The sequence below is a fragment of the Grampus griseus genome (assembly GCF_964374135.1).
Source record: "Grampus griseus genome assembly, chromosome: 1".
NCBI classification, from domain to species: Eukaryota; Metazoa; Chordata; class Mammalia; order Artiodactyla; family Delphinidae; genus Grampus; species Grampus griseus.
Window position 1 is genome coordinate 70,649,582 of NC_139017.1, and position 16,483 is coordinate 70,666,064.

General features: G+C 55.3%; 1 protein-coding gene across 3 annotated transcripts; it reads left to right on the plus strand.

The window, feature by feature from the left end:
* Window positions 1-2,152: 2,152 nt before the first annotated feature.
* SH2D2A (SH2 domain containing 2A) lies at window positions 2,153-10,868 on the plus strand (the record flags this gene model as incomplete). 3 transcript variants are annotated; one of them, XM_082662689.1, is made up of 8 exons in its annotated part: window positions 2,153-2,186; window positions 2,789-3,003; window positions 3,597-3,778; window positions 4,507-4,596; window positions 4,851-5,019; window positions 8,294-8,443; window positions 8,653-8,961; window positions 10,701-10,868. In XM_082662689.1, 8 exons carry the CDS (start codon window positions 2,153-2,155, stop codon window positions 10,866-10,868), a joined length of 1,317 nt encoding a protein of 438 aa, XP_082518815.1. The 3 variants fall into 3 exon arrangements, with proteins under 3 accessions (XP_082518815.1, XP_082518816.1, XP_082518817.1); XM_082662690.1 differs by having other exon boundaries at window positions 2,789-2,949; XM_082662691.1 differs by having other exon boundaries at window positions 2,789-2,949; window positions 3,609-3,778.
* Between the last annotated feature and the right edge of the window lie 5,615 nt (window positions 10,869-16,483).

The window sequence follows — 16,483 nt, forward strand, 5'->3', positions numbered from 1 at the left end:
CTTTCACTGCTGTGGCTTGGGTTCAATCCCTGGTGAGGGAACTGAGATCCTGCAAGCCACCTGCTTTGGCTAATAATGTGTTAGCGGAAGGAGCATGTTTCACTCCCAGAGATGGGGAGAGCATTTAGGAAAGAGCGGCTAACTCTCCATACTCCTCTTCCCGTGCCACAGTGACTGTGGGAGGGTGTGTAGCTATGGAAGCACCGTAATGTTTAGGCAACCTGGGGGGCTGAGCCACCACCTGGGCAACAGCTGCCCTGAAGAGATGCCCAGCTCTTCAGTGTAACTTGCATAGGTAAGAAACGAACTTTTGTTGTGTTAAGCTGCTGAGATTTTGGTGTTCTTTGTCACCTCAGCATAACCTAGCCTATACTAACTGATGTTCCACTTCCAAACCATATGAAGGAGAGGTGTTCAAGAGAATCACACACCATCATGGGAGGAGGGCTTCAAGAAGAGGACAGGGGCATCTTGCTCCCTAGTTGACGTCTGCTGAGCCCACTCTGCTTTCGGTGCAGAGCGTAGTGAGGGAGATCATTCATCATGCCTTAGTCTCGATCCCATCCCTGGGGGCTGGGATCAAGGCTAAGGCAACAGTTTTTAAGGAAGGGAAGAGGGCTCAGGCAGCTCAGGGGGAGGCAAGGCTTTGGGGTATGGGTGTGGCTGGGCCAGCCTTGACTCCTGGGGGAAGTCTTTCCCTCTCAGAGCTGCTGGGGAAGTAGCTCTCCAGGCTGTCGGGACTCCAAAGTCCTTCCTGGGTGCAAGGCAGTGTGTACTCTGGCCCTGGCCCCTCCAGCTGCATAATTCACTGCTGGCAGCCCCCAAGCCAGCTTCCGCTCCAGTCATTTCCTTTTTCCATGCAGTTGCACACGCTCATTCCTCTTCTGGAAACACCTTTCCCCACCTTCCTCAACCCTGCTCATCCTCCACAGCTCAGCTCAATCCCCTCTTCTGACATCCCAACCCCCTGTACACGCAGGCATGCACCGCACACATGGCTAGATTAGGAGCCTCTGAGGTGGGCTCCCGTAGCACCAGCCCACACCACTAACTCACCACAACCTTCTGTAAGTACCTGTTGGCAAGTCGTTTCCCCCTCTTGACATCTTGAGACAAGATCCTTTTTCTCTCTGGGCTCTCAGCACCAAGAACAGTGCCTGGCACATAGCCATGGACTGTTGGCCTAAATCACAGTGAAATTTGTAAAAGAAGATCTAGTTTCTAGTCCCAGCTCTGCCGTGAACATCTGAGACACTGACAGACCTGGACCAAGGCACTCAACTTCTCTAAGCTTCAGTTTACCCGTCTGGAAAATGGGGATAATGTTCCCTGACTCCTTCTCATTTGTGAGGATCACACAAGAGAGAAATGGGATTGGTCCTCTAGGGTGGCAGCAGATGTAAGCACACTGCAGGTTTAGGACATCAGCTCTGAAGTTATTAATAACAGCTGCTAATAACGACCTGCTTACTTGAAGGAAATTTCCCCTCCCTTTCTGTGGGATGGCCTGGTTTTGTCCTAACCCAGCTCCATTCTCTGCTTGACGATGAAGCCAGGTTCCCTCTTCCCTATCCCCCTTGTCTCACAGGTTTCATATGACCTCAGAAAATCCTTCAAAAGTCTGACCCACATTCTTTCTATTGCAGCTCTGCCCCCCCCCTCGTGTGTCCTAAGAGCACAGTCCTGTCTGTGAATCTCCGATGACCCCGAAGCCCCATCACCTTATAAGGCTTATCCTTCTGAGGTTGATGTCCCCACTGCCACTGCTCAGACAGAGGGAGAGAGATGGAGAGAGAGACAAAGAGAGAGGGGGAGAAAGGGAAGCCCCAGTCTGGAGCGAGGGCGTGGAGAGAGAATCACCAGAGAGATGGAGATAAGACAGCAACAAGGACTCCCCAACACCCAGACACACAATGACACAAATACTCACCACACCACCACCACCTTCAGCTGCCTGGCTTCCGGGGGAGGGACAATTGTCTTACGGCTTTCCATGACGTGAGTCCTCCGCGAGGGCTAGGGCTGTGGGTGAGGCGACATTTCCTGCCCCCGGGGGCTGGGGTGAAAGGAGAGATGAGTCGCTGAGTGTGCACACCTTTTGAGAGCCCAGACACACACCCTGCTCCAGGGGCTCCTTTCCTAGGCTGCCCCCATGGAGTTCCCCCTGGCCCAGATATGCCCTCAAGGTAAGTGTGAAGTTGGGGAATGTGGGTGGGAGGGAACATCAAGACCCCCATGATGCCTGCTCTCCTCCCTCTGGGCCTGAGCTCCCACTTCAGGGGTGACGGGCCACACCTCAAGCCAGAGCTGGCGGGCAGGCGGCCCACAACCCCTGCTCCCCTTCGGGGGCTCCAGGTCCACGCATCCCTGAGGATAAGGGTGAAAGGGTCTTCTGAGGGCTTCTTCGAGTGGAGAGAGGAGGCAGCAGGAGGATGAAGGGGGCTGGGAGGTCGAGGATCCTGGGCCAGCAGAGGGACCTGCCCTGAAGAGATCTGCCTCCTTTCCCGGATTTCAGGACTTCCGGACCAGCCGAAGGCCAGCTGGCTTACCAGCGCTCCTTCCTGGGGCCCAGTTTCCCTGAGAAGCCCCTCTGCGCCTCCTTGGCCCCTTACTCCTCCTCCCTGAGAAATCGTGTCTGCCATCCCTCCTGCATTTCTCCTGCTGTCACAACTGTCCCTGTCCTCCAGGTCCCCAGGGAGAGGCCTATGGGGCGCCTCTGAGCCTGGGGGAGGGGTGGGCGGCAGAGGGAGAGGCAGGCCCTCACTGAGAAACTTCTCTGTGCTAACAGGGAGTCAAGAAGCCCCCACCATAACCTTCAGCACCTTCCAGCCCATAGACTTGAACCGCAGGAGCTGCCAGAGCCTGGGCTTGCTGCCGGGACCCAGACTCCAGGCCCTGAAGGCCCAGGAAGCCCAGCCCAGCCCCAGGGCCTCCGCTGTGCACCCTGCGGTGAGTGGGAACCTGGGGGGTGTTGCTCCCTCCTCTGCTCCCACCGTCCCACGGGTGAGGGCTTGCAGGGGAACAGAGGCCAAGGCAGGAATGAGCTGGAGGCTGCCGACAAAGCCAGCGGCCCAGAGGGAGGGTCTGCGTCTCTGTCCGTGGCCTTCATTTGCCCAGTGCATCCTCATCTCAGGCCTTCTCACTCACCCAGTCATTAGGAAATCCTCCCTGTGAACCAGCTCAGTCCCTCTTACTGTAGGGTGAGCCCTCCCTCATTCTGGCCTCTGGCGTTCCCTTCATCCCTCAGGCCAGGGAATGCCTTTCTGTCCATCTGGAAGGCCTCACTCCCATTTAAGCACAGTTTAACAGTTCACTGCTACTGGATCAAAGGCCCACGGACCCAGACGGAAGTGGAAGGAAATTCCCTGGAAACAAAAACAGTTTGACCTAAAGAAGAGATTTAAGTTACACTTTGGGAGGGACTTTCTGAGCAATTATACCCTAAAATAGGCAACAGGGATGGGGGACGGGGAGCTTCCTCCACATGTCCAGGAGGGGCTAGGTATGAGGATGAGAAGGGAGTAGCTGGCTTGAAGTCAGAAGAAGGACCACTAATCATGGCTACTTCCCCCTCCTTGAACTCTTCCCCTATCCAGGCACCTCCCCAGGCCCCAAGGGCTGCCTGCAGCCCAAAGGATATTGGGAAGGAAGAGGTGCCTAGGGAAGGAGGCATGTCCCTGCAGGCTGAGACTCAGGCTTGGTTCCAGAACACCCAGGCCCATGAGCTCCTGCAGCATGGGGCAGCCCCTGCTTGGTTCCACGGCTTCATCACCCGGAGGTGAGTCACAGAGGAAGAAATAGGCCCAGAGAAGGGCAGGAGCCAGTCCCGGGTCCTGCGGTCAGTCAGGAGTAGATTGAGGCTACCGGCCAGGCTATGACACCTGGAGGTTCCAAGGCTCCTCGTTAAGGCAGCTCTCCTGGGGGAGATCATTGGAGAGGCTCTAGCCCAAACCCCCTACCCCGTGCCTCAGTTTCTCCCTTCTAGGCTCAACTTTCCTCCTGTCTCTAAGGCTTCTAGTGCTCAAGTTTCCACCTCTGCCTCAGTCTCTCTCCCTCCATCTTTATTTACCTCTGGCTCTCTCCAGCCCTCTCCTCTTTCTTCCCTCCCTTGCAGTTCCTCCCTCTTCCTCCACTTCTCAGCTTCACTTCTCCCGTATCTCTGTTCACATCCTCTGTTCAGCTTGTGACTTCTGAAGTCTAGGAGTCTATTACCATCCCTCTTGCTGCGGCCACTGTACTGACCCCCTTAGTCCCCCACCCCAGGCTGCTTTTCCAGCCAGGATGAGGCCAGGAGGAGGATGCAGGGCTGGGAGGTCTCCTGACCATCTACGCCCAGTCCCTGCAGCAGGAGCGCAGTGCCCACATCCTCTCTCTCCCACCTCCACCCTTCTCTAGCCACTTAAGCCCTCTTGGTAGGGGGTAGGGGTCCCCCCATGAGAGCCAGGGAGACAGGGGGTGAAGTTGGAAGAGTCTGAGCATCTTCCGTGTCTTCTCCATCACCCACAGAGAGGCTGAGAGGCTGCTAGAGAGCAAGCCTCAGGGATGCTACTTGGTGCGTTTCAGTGAGAGCGCCGTGACCTTTGTGCTGACTTACAGGTGAGGGGCGGAGCGCTGCGCTGAGCGACAGGGAGGCGGGGCTTCGGGCTAATCAGAGGGCGGGGCTTGATACTGACGGACGTGTGAGGGGAAGAACTTCATGCTGACTCCCAGCAGGGGTGGAGGAGGTCTATGCTCAGCCCCCAGGCTACTAAGGGTGGGAGACCCGGGCGCGGGGCGGGTAGGGGTCACTCCTCGTGCTGGTGCCCTGGCCGGGAAGAGGGAGCAGGTCTGATCCTGACTAGTGCCTCCAGGAGCCGGACTTGCTGCCGCCACTTCCTGCTGGCCCAACTCGGGGACGGGCGCCACGTGGTGCTGGGCGAGGACAGCGCCCACGCGCGGCTGCAGGACCTGCTGCGGCACTACCAGGCGTGCCCGCTGAGCCCCTACGGGGAGACGCTCACCGAGCCCCTCGCCCGCCAGGTACGCAGCCCCCATCCCCGGCCCTGACACTGACCCTGACCCTGGGAACCCAGGCCAGCGCCCCCTCCCCACGCAGAGCCCAGGCCGCAGGACCTCGACATCAGGCACTTTCCCATTCCCACCGACGACCCAGCCAAACCTCCCTTGCCCACACATCTCCACGCAGATGCCCTTCCAGAAAGATGCGTGTGCTGGAGGAGGGGTCCTTGAGAGACCAGCCCAGCCACACAAAGGCTGGGAGTGGCCAGCTAGGCAGACGGGTCATTTGGTGGGGGGGGGGGGGGGGGTTGTTTTTTGTTTTTTTGTTTTTTGCCTCGAAGCTTGTGGGATCTTAGTTCCCTGATCAGGCATTGAACTCGGCAGTGAAAGTGCCCAGTTCTAACCACTGGACGTCCAGGGAATTACTGGGTCATTTGTTCTTTAAATTAAGAGATATTTACTGAGACAAGACATATGGGTGTCAAACCCACAAAGCTACTTACCAGCGGCAAAGACATATAATAGGAATCAAGTGTGAGAGTGTGATGAGAAAGGAAATACAGAATGGGGTGCTATTGAGCTCACGTGGTGGGGAGCCGTGTCAGAGAGTGCCTCCCTGAGGAAGTTCAGGCAGTTCTGAGGGACCGCTCTGTGCCAGGCATTGGTCTGGGCACTGGAAAAATTGCAGTAAACAAAACTGACCCAAATACCCCTACCTCCATGGAGCTTCCATTCTAGTGACAGGAGACAGACAACGAATGCTAATACAGAAAACAAACAGAGAATACAGAAACAAGGAGTGACAGGGTTGGGGCTATTTTACATAGGAACATCAGGGAAGGCTATTCTGGTAAGGGGACATTTGAACAAAGGTCTGAATAAAGTAAGGGAGAAAGTCATGCAGATAAGTAGAGGAAAAACATTCTAGGTAGATAGCACAGCAGGTGCAAAGGCCCTGAGGCAGAAGGATCCTTGATGTGTGTGAATAAGAATAAGAGCAGTAAGGAAGCTAGCATGGGTAGAGAGGTAGGAAATGAGACCACAGGGGTGAAGGAAAGGGGCCCAGTAAATTCTTGTATGATTTGGAATTTTATTCTGAGTGAGATGGGATGGCACTGGACAGTTACAAGCTAAAGAGTGACATGACCTGGCAAGTTTGAGAGGGACATGGGTGACCAGATGGAGACCACTACAATACGTCAGGAGAGAAGATGGCAGCCTGGACCCGGTTGGTAGAGGTGAAGGGGTGAGGAGGTGGAACACTGGGTCTGTTTGGAAAGTGGAGCTGCCAGGGTTTTTGCAGGATTGGGTGAGGAGTGTGAAAAGATGGAGTTGTCATTGACTGAGATGAGGAAGGCTACAGGAGGAGCAAGTCTGCAGGAGGCAGGGGAGATGGCGAGTTCAGTTTTGACGCTTGCGGTTTGAGACATCCATTCAATATGCAAATGGAGATGTCAAGTACGCAGTTGGAATACAGGGATCTGGAGTTTAGGACAGAAGTCTAGGTTGGAGATCAACATTTGGGAGCCATCAGCATGTAGACGGATTGATTCTAAAGGCTTCAGGAGGGATTAAATCTCAGGAATGAGTGTAGATGGAAAAGAATACCAAGTCTCCAGCATTGAGAGTTTGCAGAAATAAGGGGGAACCTACAAAGAAAACTGAGAAGGAGCAGTCAGAGAGAGAGGGGAGAAGAACCAGGAGTGTGATGCTCTAGACGCGAAGCAAAGAAAACGCATCAGGGAAGAGCAGGTCCCAGTGCGTCCAGAATTAACCACTGGATTTGGCCAACAGAAGGTCACTGGTGACCTGGGCAAGAATAGTTTCATAGAGCTTGATTGGAGTCAGTTCAAAGAACTTGCCTTGGGCTTCCCTGGTGGCTCAGTGGTTGAGAGTCCGCCTGCCGATGCAGGGGACACGGGTTCGTGCCTCGGTCCGGGAAGATCCCACATGCCGCGGAGCGGCTGGGCCCGTGAGCCATGGCCGCTGAGCCTGTGCGTCCAGAGCCTGTGCTCCGCAACGGGAGAGGCCACAACAGTGAGAGGCCCGTGTACTGCAAAAAAAAAAAAAAAGAACTTGCCTTGAGGGACTGTGCCTAGGGGTAACTCTTGTGCAGAATTTTGTGAGGAATAAGTGGAGACCTGAAGATTCCCAAGCAGTTGGAACAGGGTGTAGGGAAGTCTGGTGGGGAGGGGAGCCAGCTGGAGCTGCGAGAGCCAAAGGCAGAGCTGTCAGAGACCAAGCTCCATGACCGGCCCTCAGAGGGTCTTGTCACTCACGTTTTCTGGAGTTTGGGCTTTATCCTGGAGCAACAGGCAGCCATGGAAGGATTGCTAAGGGAACTTCTGCAGGCTTACTCTGCTCACAGAGTGGAGAATGGGTTAGCAGGGCAAGATGATGCAGGAGGAGGACTTAGGAGGCCTGAACTGGAGTGGTAGCTGTGGGCGTGGAGAAGGTGTGCAGATGTAAAGATATTTAGGCAGTGGAAGGAGCAGGGTTTGTGCTCCATTAGATGTGGGGAGGAAGGGAGGGAGGTGTCCAGGTTGACTCCTAAGGTGCTGCTGTTTCGGCAGCAGGGTAGAGGTGCTATTTTTTATTCATAAAGGGAATGCTAAGAACTCTTAGGGGGTTGAGGCAAGGAAAAAGAATTCTGACTTGAATCCATGAACGGCCTATACACCTTAAGATGGAGACATACACTTGGTGGATTGCAGAAGCATGAGAAAAGGCCTATGGCCTGAGCCTTCCAAAAGTAGTGGGCATGTGGAGAACATTCAAGAACCCAGGGATAAATGCTGAGCAAAAAGCCTACCTAACATGGGAAGGAACCCTATAAGGCTCATCTCCTCATCCCTGAGGCAGTGTCTCTGTCCCGAGAATGTCTAGCTTATAGCTCCATAAAGTAGAGTCGCCTGGCACCTGCAGGAATAAACACAGGCACAGAAGTCTTGGAGATCTATCCCCATGCCGAAAAATTTTAGGCTAAAGACTTCTAAAGCCTTGTTGCAGTTTTACAACCACAGGTACAAATGGCGACTGGCCTGGCCCTATGTTCCAGATGAAGTTAAGTTTAATGCTAAATATGGCCTGTGACCAGAGCGACTGTCCCGCCTCCTGGTCTCCTTGCCGCCTCTTCCTCACCCAGAAACCCAGCGCCACCCAAATTTCTGTGTCGCACCTCCACCCCCGACATTATCCGTATGGACGAGATTATTTTGCGCCCCCCTGCATCACTTGCCGACTCCCATCCGCCCCTCGTGCACCAAGTCCCTGAGGCCTCCTTCTTTCCCCGCAGACTCCTGAGCCCGCAGGACTGTCCCTAAGGACTGAAGAATCAGACTCTGGAAGCAAAAGCCAGGTCTCACAACCTCAGTATACCTCAATCCTCAAAAAGGAGCAAAGCGCAGCCCCCATGCAGAAAGATGGGGCGGGGGGGCCAAAGCAGGTACTGGGCGGGAGGGGCTGAGAGAGGTGGTGGGGCCTGAGGGAGTGGAGGAGCCGGGAGACGAAAAGACGGAAGGCCCTGCGGTCAGGGGCGGGGCCAGTGGGGAGGGGGCGGGGCCTGCAGGGAGCGGAGGCTCGGGCTGAGCTGCAGCTTTGGCCCTGCCTGTGTTGCTCTGACCCACTCTCCTCCCCGCCTGCCTTCTCTCTTAGACGTCCCAGCCGCCCAAGCCCAAGCCTCCCATCCCCGCCAAGCCTCAGCTGCCTCCCGAAGTCTACACAAGCCCCTCTCCGAGACCCCGCCCAACCCCGCCCCCCAAGCCCTCCAACCCCATCTACCACGAACCTGATGAACCCATAGACTTCTATGCCATGGGCCGTGGCAGCCCCGGGGAAGGCCCCAGCAACATTTATGCCGAGGTGGAGGTGAAGGTGCCTGATTCAGGGTGTGAGGGCCCGCCGTGCATCCTCAGGCACGAAGTCCTACAGAAGTGCCAGTCCAGGCCTGTCCCAGGAAGCCAGGTAAATAATGGGGGTGCAAGGAGGATTTCCTGAAAGCAGATTGCGGAGGGTGGAGAAGGTGTTCAGACAGGATGCCTGGGTCAGGGTGAATGCAGGTCAGAGGTCTGAGGTGAGATGGGAAGGACAGAGGGTCCAGGCTGCCAGCAACCCTCTTCCAGGCCCAGAGTTGCTCCCTCTCCTCTGCCTGGAGTTACTGGGACCTGCCTCCCCTTTGTCAAGTCCCCACTCCCTCCACTTCTCAGAGAAAATAGAGGCCCCGTCAGCCTTCCCCCAACTGAGCCTGTGTCCCTCTCACCTGGCTTGTCCTCTTCAGACCCACCTGAGATTGACCCCACCCTGTGCTGGCAATCTCCTCCCAAGTCTGAACTTGGGCCTCTCACTCTGGCTGCCTCCCCTCAACCTTCAGGGACCTCCTAAAGAAGAGCACCTGGAGTCCCTTGTGTCACCTCAGATGAGCTCAGGGGAGGGGGTACCTGCACGTCCCCTCCTTCTGCACACTCCTCCTCTCCTCCATCCTCCCACCTGCCCAGTCTTCTCACTGATCAGTTCAAGTCAGTATCTTGTTTCATGGGATGTGTTAGACCCACCAGCTGCTCCCACGCAATCCCTCTGCCTCTGCCCGCCTCCTCAGGCCCTTCCCCACCCTCCCCCCAACTTCTGGCACCTCAGGCTCCTGCTCAGCCCTTGTGCCTGCTCCCACTTATCCACACCCCTGCCACCTGCTACCATCCTAGAGCTGAGGTCACCAGTCCATGTCTCTATGCAAACTTCTCTCCAGGCTTCTGCTCAGCTCCCCAGCATCCCACAGCTTCTTGGACTCAGCACAGCCAACACTGTTCTTACCCTACTCCCTGGATGGCTCCCTCCATTGTTCCCTCTCTGATCGGGTACCTCTCCAGTCACCCAACTATTCAAGATCGTAGGGCTCCCTTGACGTCTCCCCTCTCTTCACCCTCACTCCCCTATAAGCCACTGATTCCTGCTGAGTCTCTTCCTAAATATATTTTTCCTTTCCCCAGTTTCAGCCCCCATCATCTCTCATCAGGACTTATCCAAGGGCTTCTTAACTGGCCTCCTAACCACCAGTCTTACCACTTCTGACCCACTCGGCCCCAAGAAAGTTGGAATGGTCTTTCTAAAACAGCTACCTGGCCCATGAGGCCCTCTATACTTGTGTGGGCTGGGGAACCACCTCCTCAGTCTTACCATCAGCTGCTCCCACCCTCCCAGAACTGGTCACATTCCTCCAAACACACCAAGTGGTTGCAAACCTCCCAAGGTTTTGCACATGCCAGTCCCTCTGCCTATAGCTACTTCCTGCAAGTGCACCCTCCGGCTGCCCAGCAACCTTCTAATCATCCTTCAAGATCAGCTTGCCCTTCTCCTCCTCTGCAAAGACTTCCCTGACCTCACCGCAGAGGCCGTCCACACAGAGGCTTTATACACACCTGCCATGCCACTGATCATTGACACCCATCTCCCCTCTCCCCCAGCAGAGTGTGAGCTCCCTGAGGGCAGGGGCTGGGACTTGTTCATCTCTGTTTCCAGAGCACCCAGCACAGTGCCTGGCAAAGAGCAAGTGCTCAGGAAATGTTTGTTGAATGAATGAGAGAGGTTTAGACCTCCTCTCTGCAGGCCAATGTCTTGTTAAGATCAGACGTCTTGGCCCTTGAGGCTGCAGGTAAGCCTAGGAGGCAGAAGGAAGAGGGTGTGACCTGGGACCATCCTTCTCTCTACAGAATCCAGGTGGCCAACAACTGCATTCTGAGAACTCTGTGGCTGAACAAGGCCCTGCTGTGCCCCACAAGCCCCTACCCCGCTGGGGGCACACCCTCCCCCACAACCTTTCTAGACAGGTGCTTCAGAACAGAGGTCAGGCGTGGCTCCCCCTGGGGCCTCCTCAGTAGCTGCTGAGTCTGAGCTGGGGTGGGGCGGGGGTGGGGGATAACTTGGAACAGCGGGTCCAGAGACCTTCACACACACCCGGGCGCCCTTCTCACAAAATGTGGATGGAACAAACTGTAGATGATCAAAGCTGGAAAGGACCTCAGCCATCATCCATTGCAAAGATGGCAAAAAGGTGTCACCTCGCATGCCAACTCCAATCCATTCATTGTGGCTGCCTAGAGCGCTGCAATGGAAAGGATGTTGAGGTCATATCTGAACTCAGCAGAAAAGAACTCTGTGATTGATTAGTGATGTCTGCCACGGGTGAGAGAAGGAAGAGGAGCAGCATCTCCTTTGCTCTTACTGATCAAGTTCGACTCCCTCACTGTGCAGATAAGGAAACAAAACCAGAGAGGGATAGTGGCTTAGTCAAGGTCAAGCACTAGAACCCCAGCTTCCTGTTTAGTGCTCTGTTCCATACCCCACATCCACTAACTCTTTACCACGGGAAATGTCAAGAGATTTCCTCAGGAAATCTGGCTGCTTTCCAGAGTTCTGCCTCATGGGGGCCCGGGTGCTTGTTCCCCTCCTCCAGATCCCAGCTTACCCCTGTTCCCCTAACTGGTCTGAGGCCCCACAAAGAAGCCTGGAGGTCAGAGGAGCAAATGTGGAGTCGGCTTCCTTTTAGGGACACACTCACTGGTTCCCTCCCAAGAGTCTCTAAGAACCCAATGGCTCAGTGCTTGCCTCTAAGGAAGTGGGCTAGGAGGGCCCTGCTGCAGCCCGCTGCCCTGGTTTCTCCTCCTGGAGTCTGATTTCCTTGGCCCTCTGAGCCTTTGAGTCTGGGCCCTGGTCCAATGCTGCTGTTGTCTGAGGAACAGTTTGGCGAGAACAGATGTTAGAACTTGTTTGTTGATTCTTGTCTGGCTAATAAATCATCGCCAACCACCTCCCCCAACAGGGATTCAAGTACTCCAGGCTCCTTCTGTCTCTCCTTCTGACTCTCTCTCTCATATTGTGGAAGGCAAGTGGTTGAACGACCATTGCAATGGTGGGAGAAGGGTCGGGGGTTGAGAGACTCCTGGGCAAGGGTCACAGATCTATGGGCTGGGGGCAGGGAGACAGCAAGGCAAGGGACACAGACCTCTCTCTGAAAAGTATTCTCTCCCTAACTGGGGTGAGCTGGGCAGCTAGCCAGGGGCAGAGGAGTGGCTACATCACCTGCGGGTTGCCAGGAAAGAAAGGGGCAGGGAGGGGAGTGGTTGAAAGGTAGCCCCTGCACCTCCTTCCCCAACCCCCTGCCAAACACAGGACTGGGAGGGGGAGGGGGCATTGTTAGCCTATGTGTGTGAGCCCCTTAGGAGGATGGGGAGCCCCCCTGCAGCAGCTCCCAGCCTCTTGGGCTTAGGCCTCCCCTGTTCCTCTTATGAGGCTTCCTCCTGTCTGCCCAGACCCACTTCAGAGCCATCTTCCTGCCTCTGTGGCCAAGCTCTGCATTCTAAGCTTCAACCACCTAGAAGAATCTGCCTTGGGTCTTATTTTTTTATCAGACTGGAGGCTCCCTGAGGCAGGGCTGTGTCTGCGCCTGGATGGCCCTGAGGGCTCAGAATAGACTGCCCCCAGGAGCCACTCAGGGGGCTTCTGGGTACTCCTGTGGTCCCAGCCTGTTCTATGAGAGTTCAGTCAAGACAATCAGAGCCCATCGAGGTCTCTCTTCCTGCCAAGGGGCTCTGGGTACTTGCCTGAATCACAGAAGCCCCCCAGACCCCCTCCCTGAAGACATATTCCCTAGGCCTAGATGCTGCCACCACCATGCCACCCCCAGCCTGGTGCAGGGCCAGCTCCAGTGACTAGTGAATTCCCCTCCTTTCCACTCAGTGCTAATCAGCTCAAGGAGAAATATGGTTGCTGAGTCAACAGAGTGGGGTTCCACTTCCTTCTGTCTGTAGGTCTAAACTCCCTCCTGAGCAAGAGACGGGGGAGGGGAGGGGAGCAGATGGCTTTGGGAGGGGAGGCTGAAAGCGCAAGAAAGGTCTTAGATTAGACTCAGGGAGTCACCTCATGGCTGGTTCCTCGTGGCAGGGGAGGAGGCAGGAAAAGGAGAGGCTTGCTGTATAGCAAGGGCTGGAAATCAGAGTCAGAAGATGGGATTTCCTTAGACTTCGGGATAGAACAGGATGGCGGGTTCGGGGAGGGGACAGAAATGCCTAGGGACCCACTTGGTGTTTCTGAAGGAGCAAAGCCTGCTAGAAAGGGGTGAGCAGGACCCAGGGAATCTCCCCCTCCCTCTTCAGCTCCTCACAGCTAGGGGTGGACTCCCCAGAGTGGGTGGGAGGATCCAGATGATGGCATTGTCAGGAGCCCTGGGTTCCTGTCACGGCTGTTTGCTAACAAGCTGCCCAGCCTTTAACAGGGGAACTTGTTTCTGCACCACTGTTCCCTACACTGCTTTGAAATGGAGAGAATGCCTTATTTGCCCACAGGGCTGCTGTCCAGAGCAGATGAGACCAGGCAGCGAGGGGCTTGGCCGAGCAGGACTGGGACAGGAAGGGACTTCCAGACCCCTTGTGACTGACTTCTTGGTTCAACCAAATCGGAAACTGAGGTCTAGAGAGGGGAGGTGACAGGGTACTGGAGATAGGACCAGATCTTGTCATCCCAGTCCAATGTTCCCCCTTATACTGTGAGGTCCCTCCCAGGCCAAAGGATAAGGCCCCGGTCCTCCTGAGGGCTCCAGCTGCAGGCCCAGCCCTGACGACCAAGGTAGTGGAACCTCCCTTCTCCCCACCATAGCCATAGGCACCCCTGCACCATCCTGCTGATTTCACTCCCACGGGGGCCTGGGGCTGCAGTGAGACCTCAGGATAGAGAAGTTGAGTAACTAGTACAGGAAAGGGAGCCTGGCGATTGTGCTGAGCAGGTTCCTCAGCCCCAGCAGAGACCCCTCGGGCGGGGAGGGGGAGGGCATTTCCCAGCTGACTCAATCTCCCATGGTTATTCCATCCCTCCAGCTTCCTCTAGGGAGGGCTCTCTCTGGCTCAGCCCCCTGTCAGAAAGAAAAGTCTCCTACCCCGAGCCCCAGATCCCCTTCAGAGCCTGCAGCAGGCCTTGCTGCAAGTGGAGGTTCCAGCTTTTTCCTCCAGTTCCAGCCCCTTTAGCACCATGGCCGACCCTGAAGTCTTTTTTTTCCTGCTCCTGTCTCCCTTAAGCTGTCCCCTTTATCCTATCAGCTCCCTCAGCTAATGCAGTAGACAGTCTCAGTAAAGTACCCTGTAACTCTGGCTCAGGGGACCAGGGCAGGGGCAGGGGGCTGAGAAGCTATTAAACCCCAACCTCAGCTGTCCCGAGTCTATAGCACATCATTCCCCATGGACCCACTTAAGGAGGACTGGGGGCCAGTCATCACTGAGGCCCCATCCCCAACTACCTCTACTGGCCTTAGAACATGTGTCCCCACCGGAAACAAAGCTGAGCAGAGGGAGAGGGGGCAAAAGAAGGTTGGGAGCAGACAGCAAAGCCTTCCAGCACCCTTGCCACCTCCCCAGGCCCCACAGAACTTCAACCATCCCCTCAACAGACTGCGGCTTCTTGGACAGCAAGCTCAGCACCCAGCTGGGGCGAAGACCTGGCCAGGTCCCTGCCCAAGGGTCAGAGCTGAAACCCCCTTTGTGACAGCTGTGCCATCTCTGGGCAGTTCCTAAGTCTGCGTCCTAAGCCTGTTCCTGTGGACCTCACCTTCCTCAGCTCCTCTGCCCTGGGCAATGCAGCACTGAACACTTGGGCTTTGCCCCAGCACCTCCAACACCTTCTAGGGCCATTGGGAGCCACTTCTGACCAAGGCCTTCACCTCCCGCCCCCACCAACCCCGCCCCTTGGCTGCTACTGCCATGCCAATTTGAGCCAAGTTATCATTCCTTATTCCTCCTTCCCTCTCCCTCATCCCTGTCTTCTCTTTCCTATTTATTTATCAGAACTTGAGGTTATTACCTCAGGAAGCCCTCCCAAATAAAGTCTGTCCATTTTCTAACTTGTATTTCTCTTGGTAACCAAGAAATTCTAACCACCAAATAATAATGTCATCTTTAGTAGGAGTAAAAAGTGGCTTTAAAAAAATGGCTTAGGGCTTCCCTGGTGGCGCAATGGTTGAGTCCGCCTGTCGATGCAGGGGACACGGGTTCGTGCCCCGGTCCGGGAAGATCCCACATGCCATGGAGTGGCTGGGCCCGTGAGCCATGTCCGCTGAGCCTGCGCATCGGAGCCTGTGCTCCGCAACGGGAGAGGCCACGACAGTGAGGCCCGCATACTGCAAAAAAAATAAAAAGGCTTAATACTACCTCCAGAGAACAAAAGGAGGTGGCAGGCAAGAGGAAGCTGTAAGATATCTGGCTTAACTATCCGTTCCCAGAAGACACCAGGACAACCCCTGACCACCACGCCTTGCCTCCCAACCCAAAGCACTTCCAGCTCCATCATGATGCAGCCCCTAAAATGAGAAAGTTGAACTGCTGAATCCTAGGAGTGTGGCAGCTCAGGAGGGCAGGGCTGCGTCTATAGCGTACTGAATACAGAAACAGCACTTGACGCCATGGGACCTCAGACTTTGGGGCCCTGCTGAGCCTACCTCACCACCTCACTTCACTATGACACCCCAGAGGGGCGACCTCAGCCCTCAGTGCCTCTGTGGATGGTGGGAGTGGTGGTACGGGCTAATGCTCCTTGCTGAAGGCTGGCTGGATGCACTGACTTGGACAACTACAGCCCAAGTGTCCCTGTGGGATGCAGGAGCCCTGTCTGGCTCCAACCTGAAGTAGGTCAGATTTCAGATAAGCGGGTGGTTTTCCTGTAAGTGATGAAACCCTCCTCTGTACTTAATGAGAAACAGACTCCTCAAGTTACCCCAGCCGACAAGAGCAGAAGCATGATGAGATTCCTCACTTCTTCTAGTCTCCAAGTCCCCACCACACACTTCTTCAAACTGCCCCTCTGGCCTTAGCCTTCCTGTCACCAGGACTGTCAAACACCAATTCCCCCTAGTGTTTTCCCCATTCAGAACCTGCAACGACTAGAGTCAGGCATCTTTGTCCAGTTAACACTGCTCTGCCTAGCACCTAAGGCTTTTCTTCTTGCAGGAGTTTAACAGTCCCTTCCTGCAGGAAGCCACTGCAGTCAAGCCCTACTGGAGTCCCAGTATCCTCAGCAACAGGTTTCAGTAGTGTCTACAGTAGGATTTGCATGCTGCTTGGTGAACGATACCCGGTATCTTCCATCTCTACTTGAACCTTGCTCCGAGGAGGAATCATGCCACCTATCTTGTGGCTCCTGGGCACCACAGTGCCCTACAGCTAACTCAAGTCACAGACCCTGCCACCTCCCTTTCCCATCCATCCACCCACCCAACCTGCCCCTCCCTCTCAAGCAAAAAGCTAGGAGTCCAGAAATCTCCAAGATCTATCTAGCCCCCAAGCTCTATGCAAAGCTTCCAAACCAGCCCAGGTCGATGACAACCAGTATAAATCTGACTCATCTTGAGGGACAGGCATTTCACCACTTTTTCATGTCCAACAACTCTTTCATGTCACAGAAACAATCTCCTTGACTTCCCCCAGTCTTCAGGGATACCCGAGATCAGCAACAC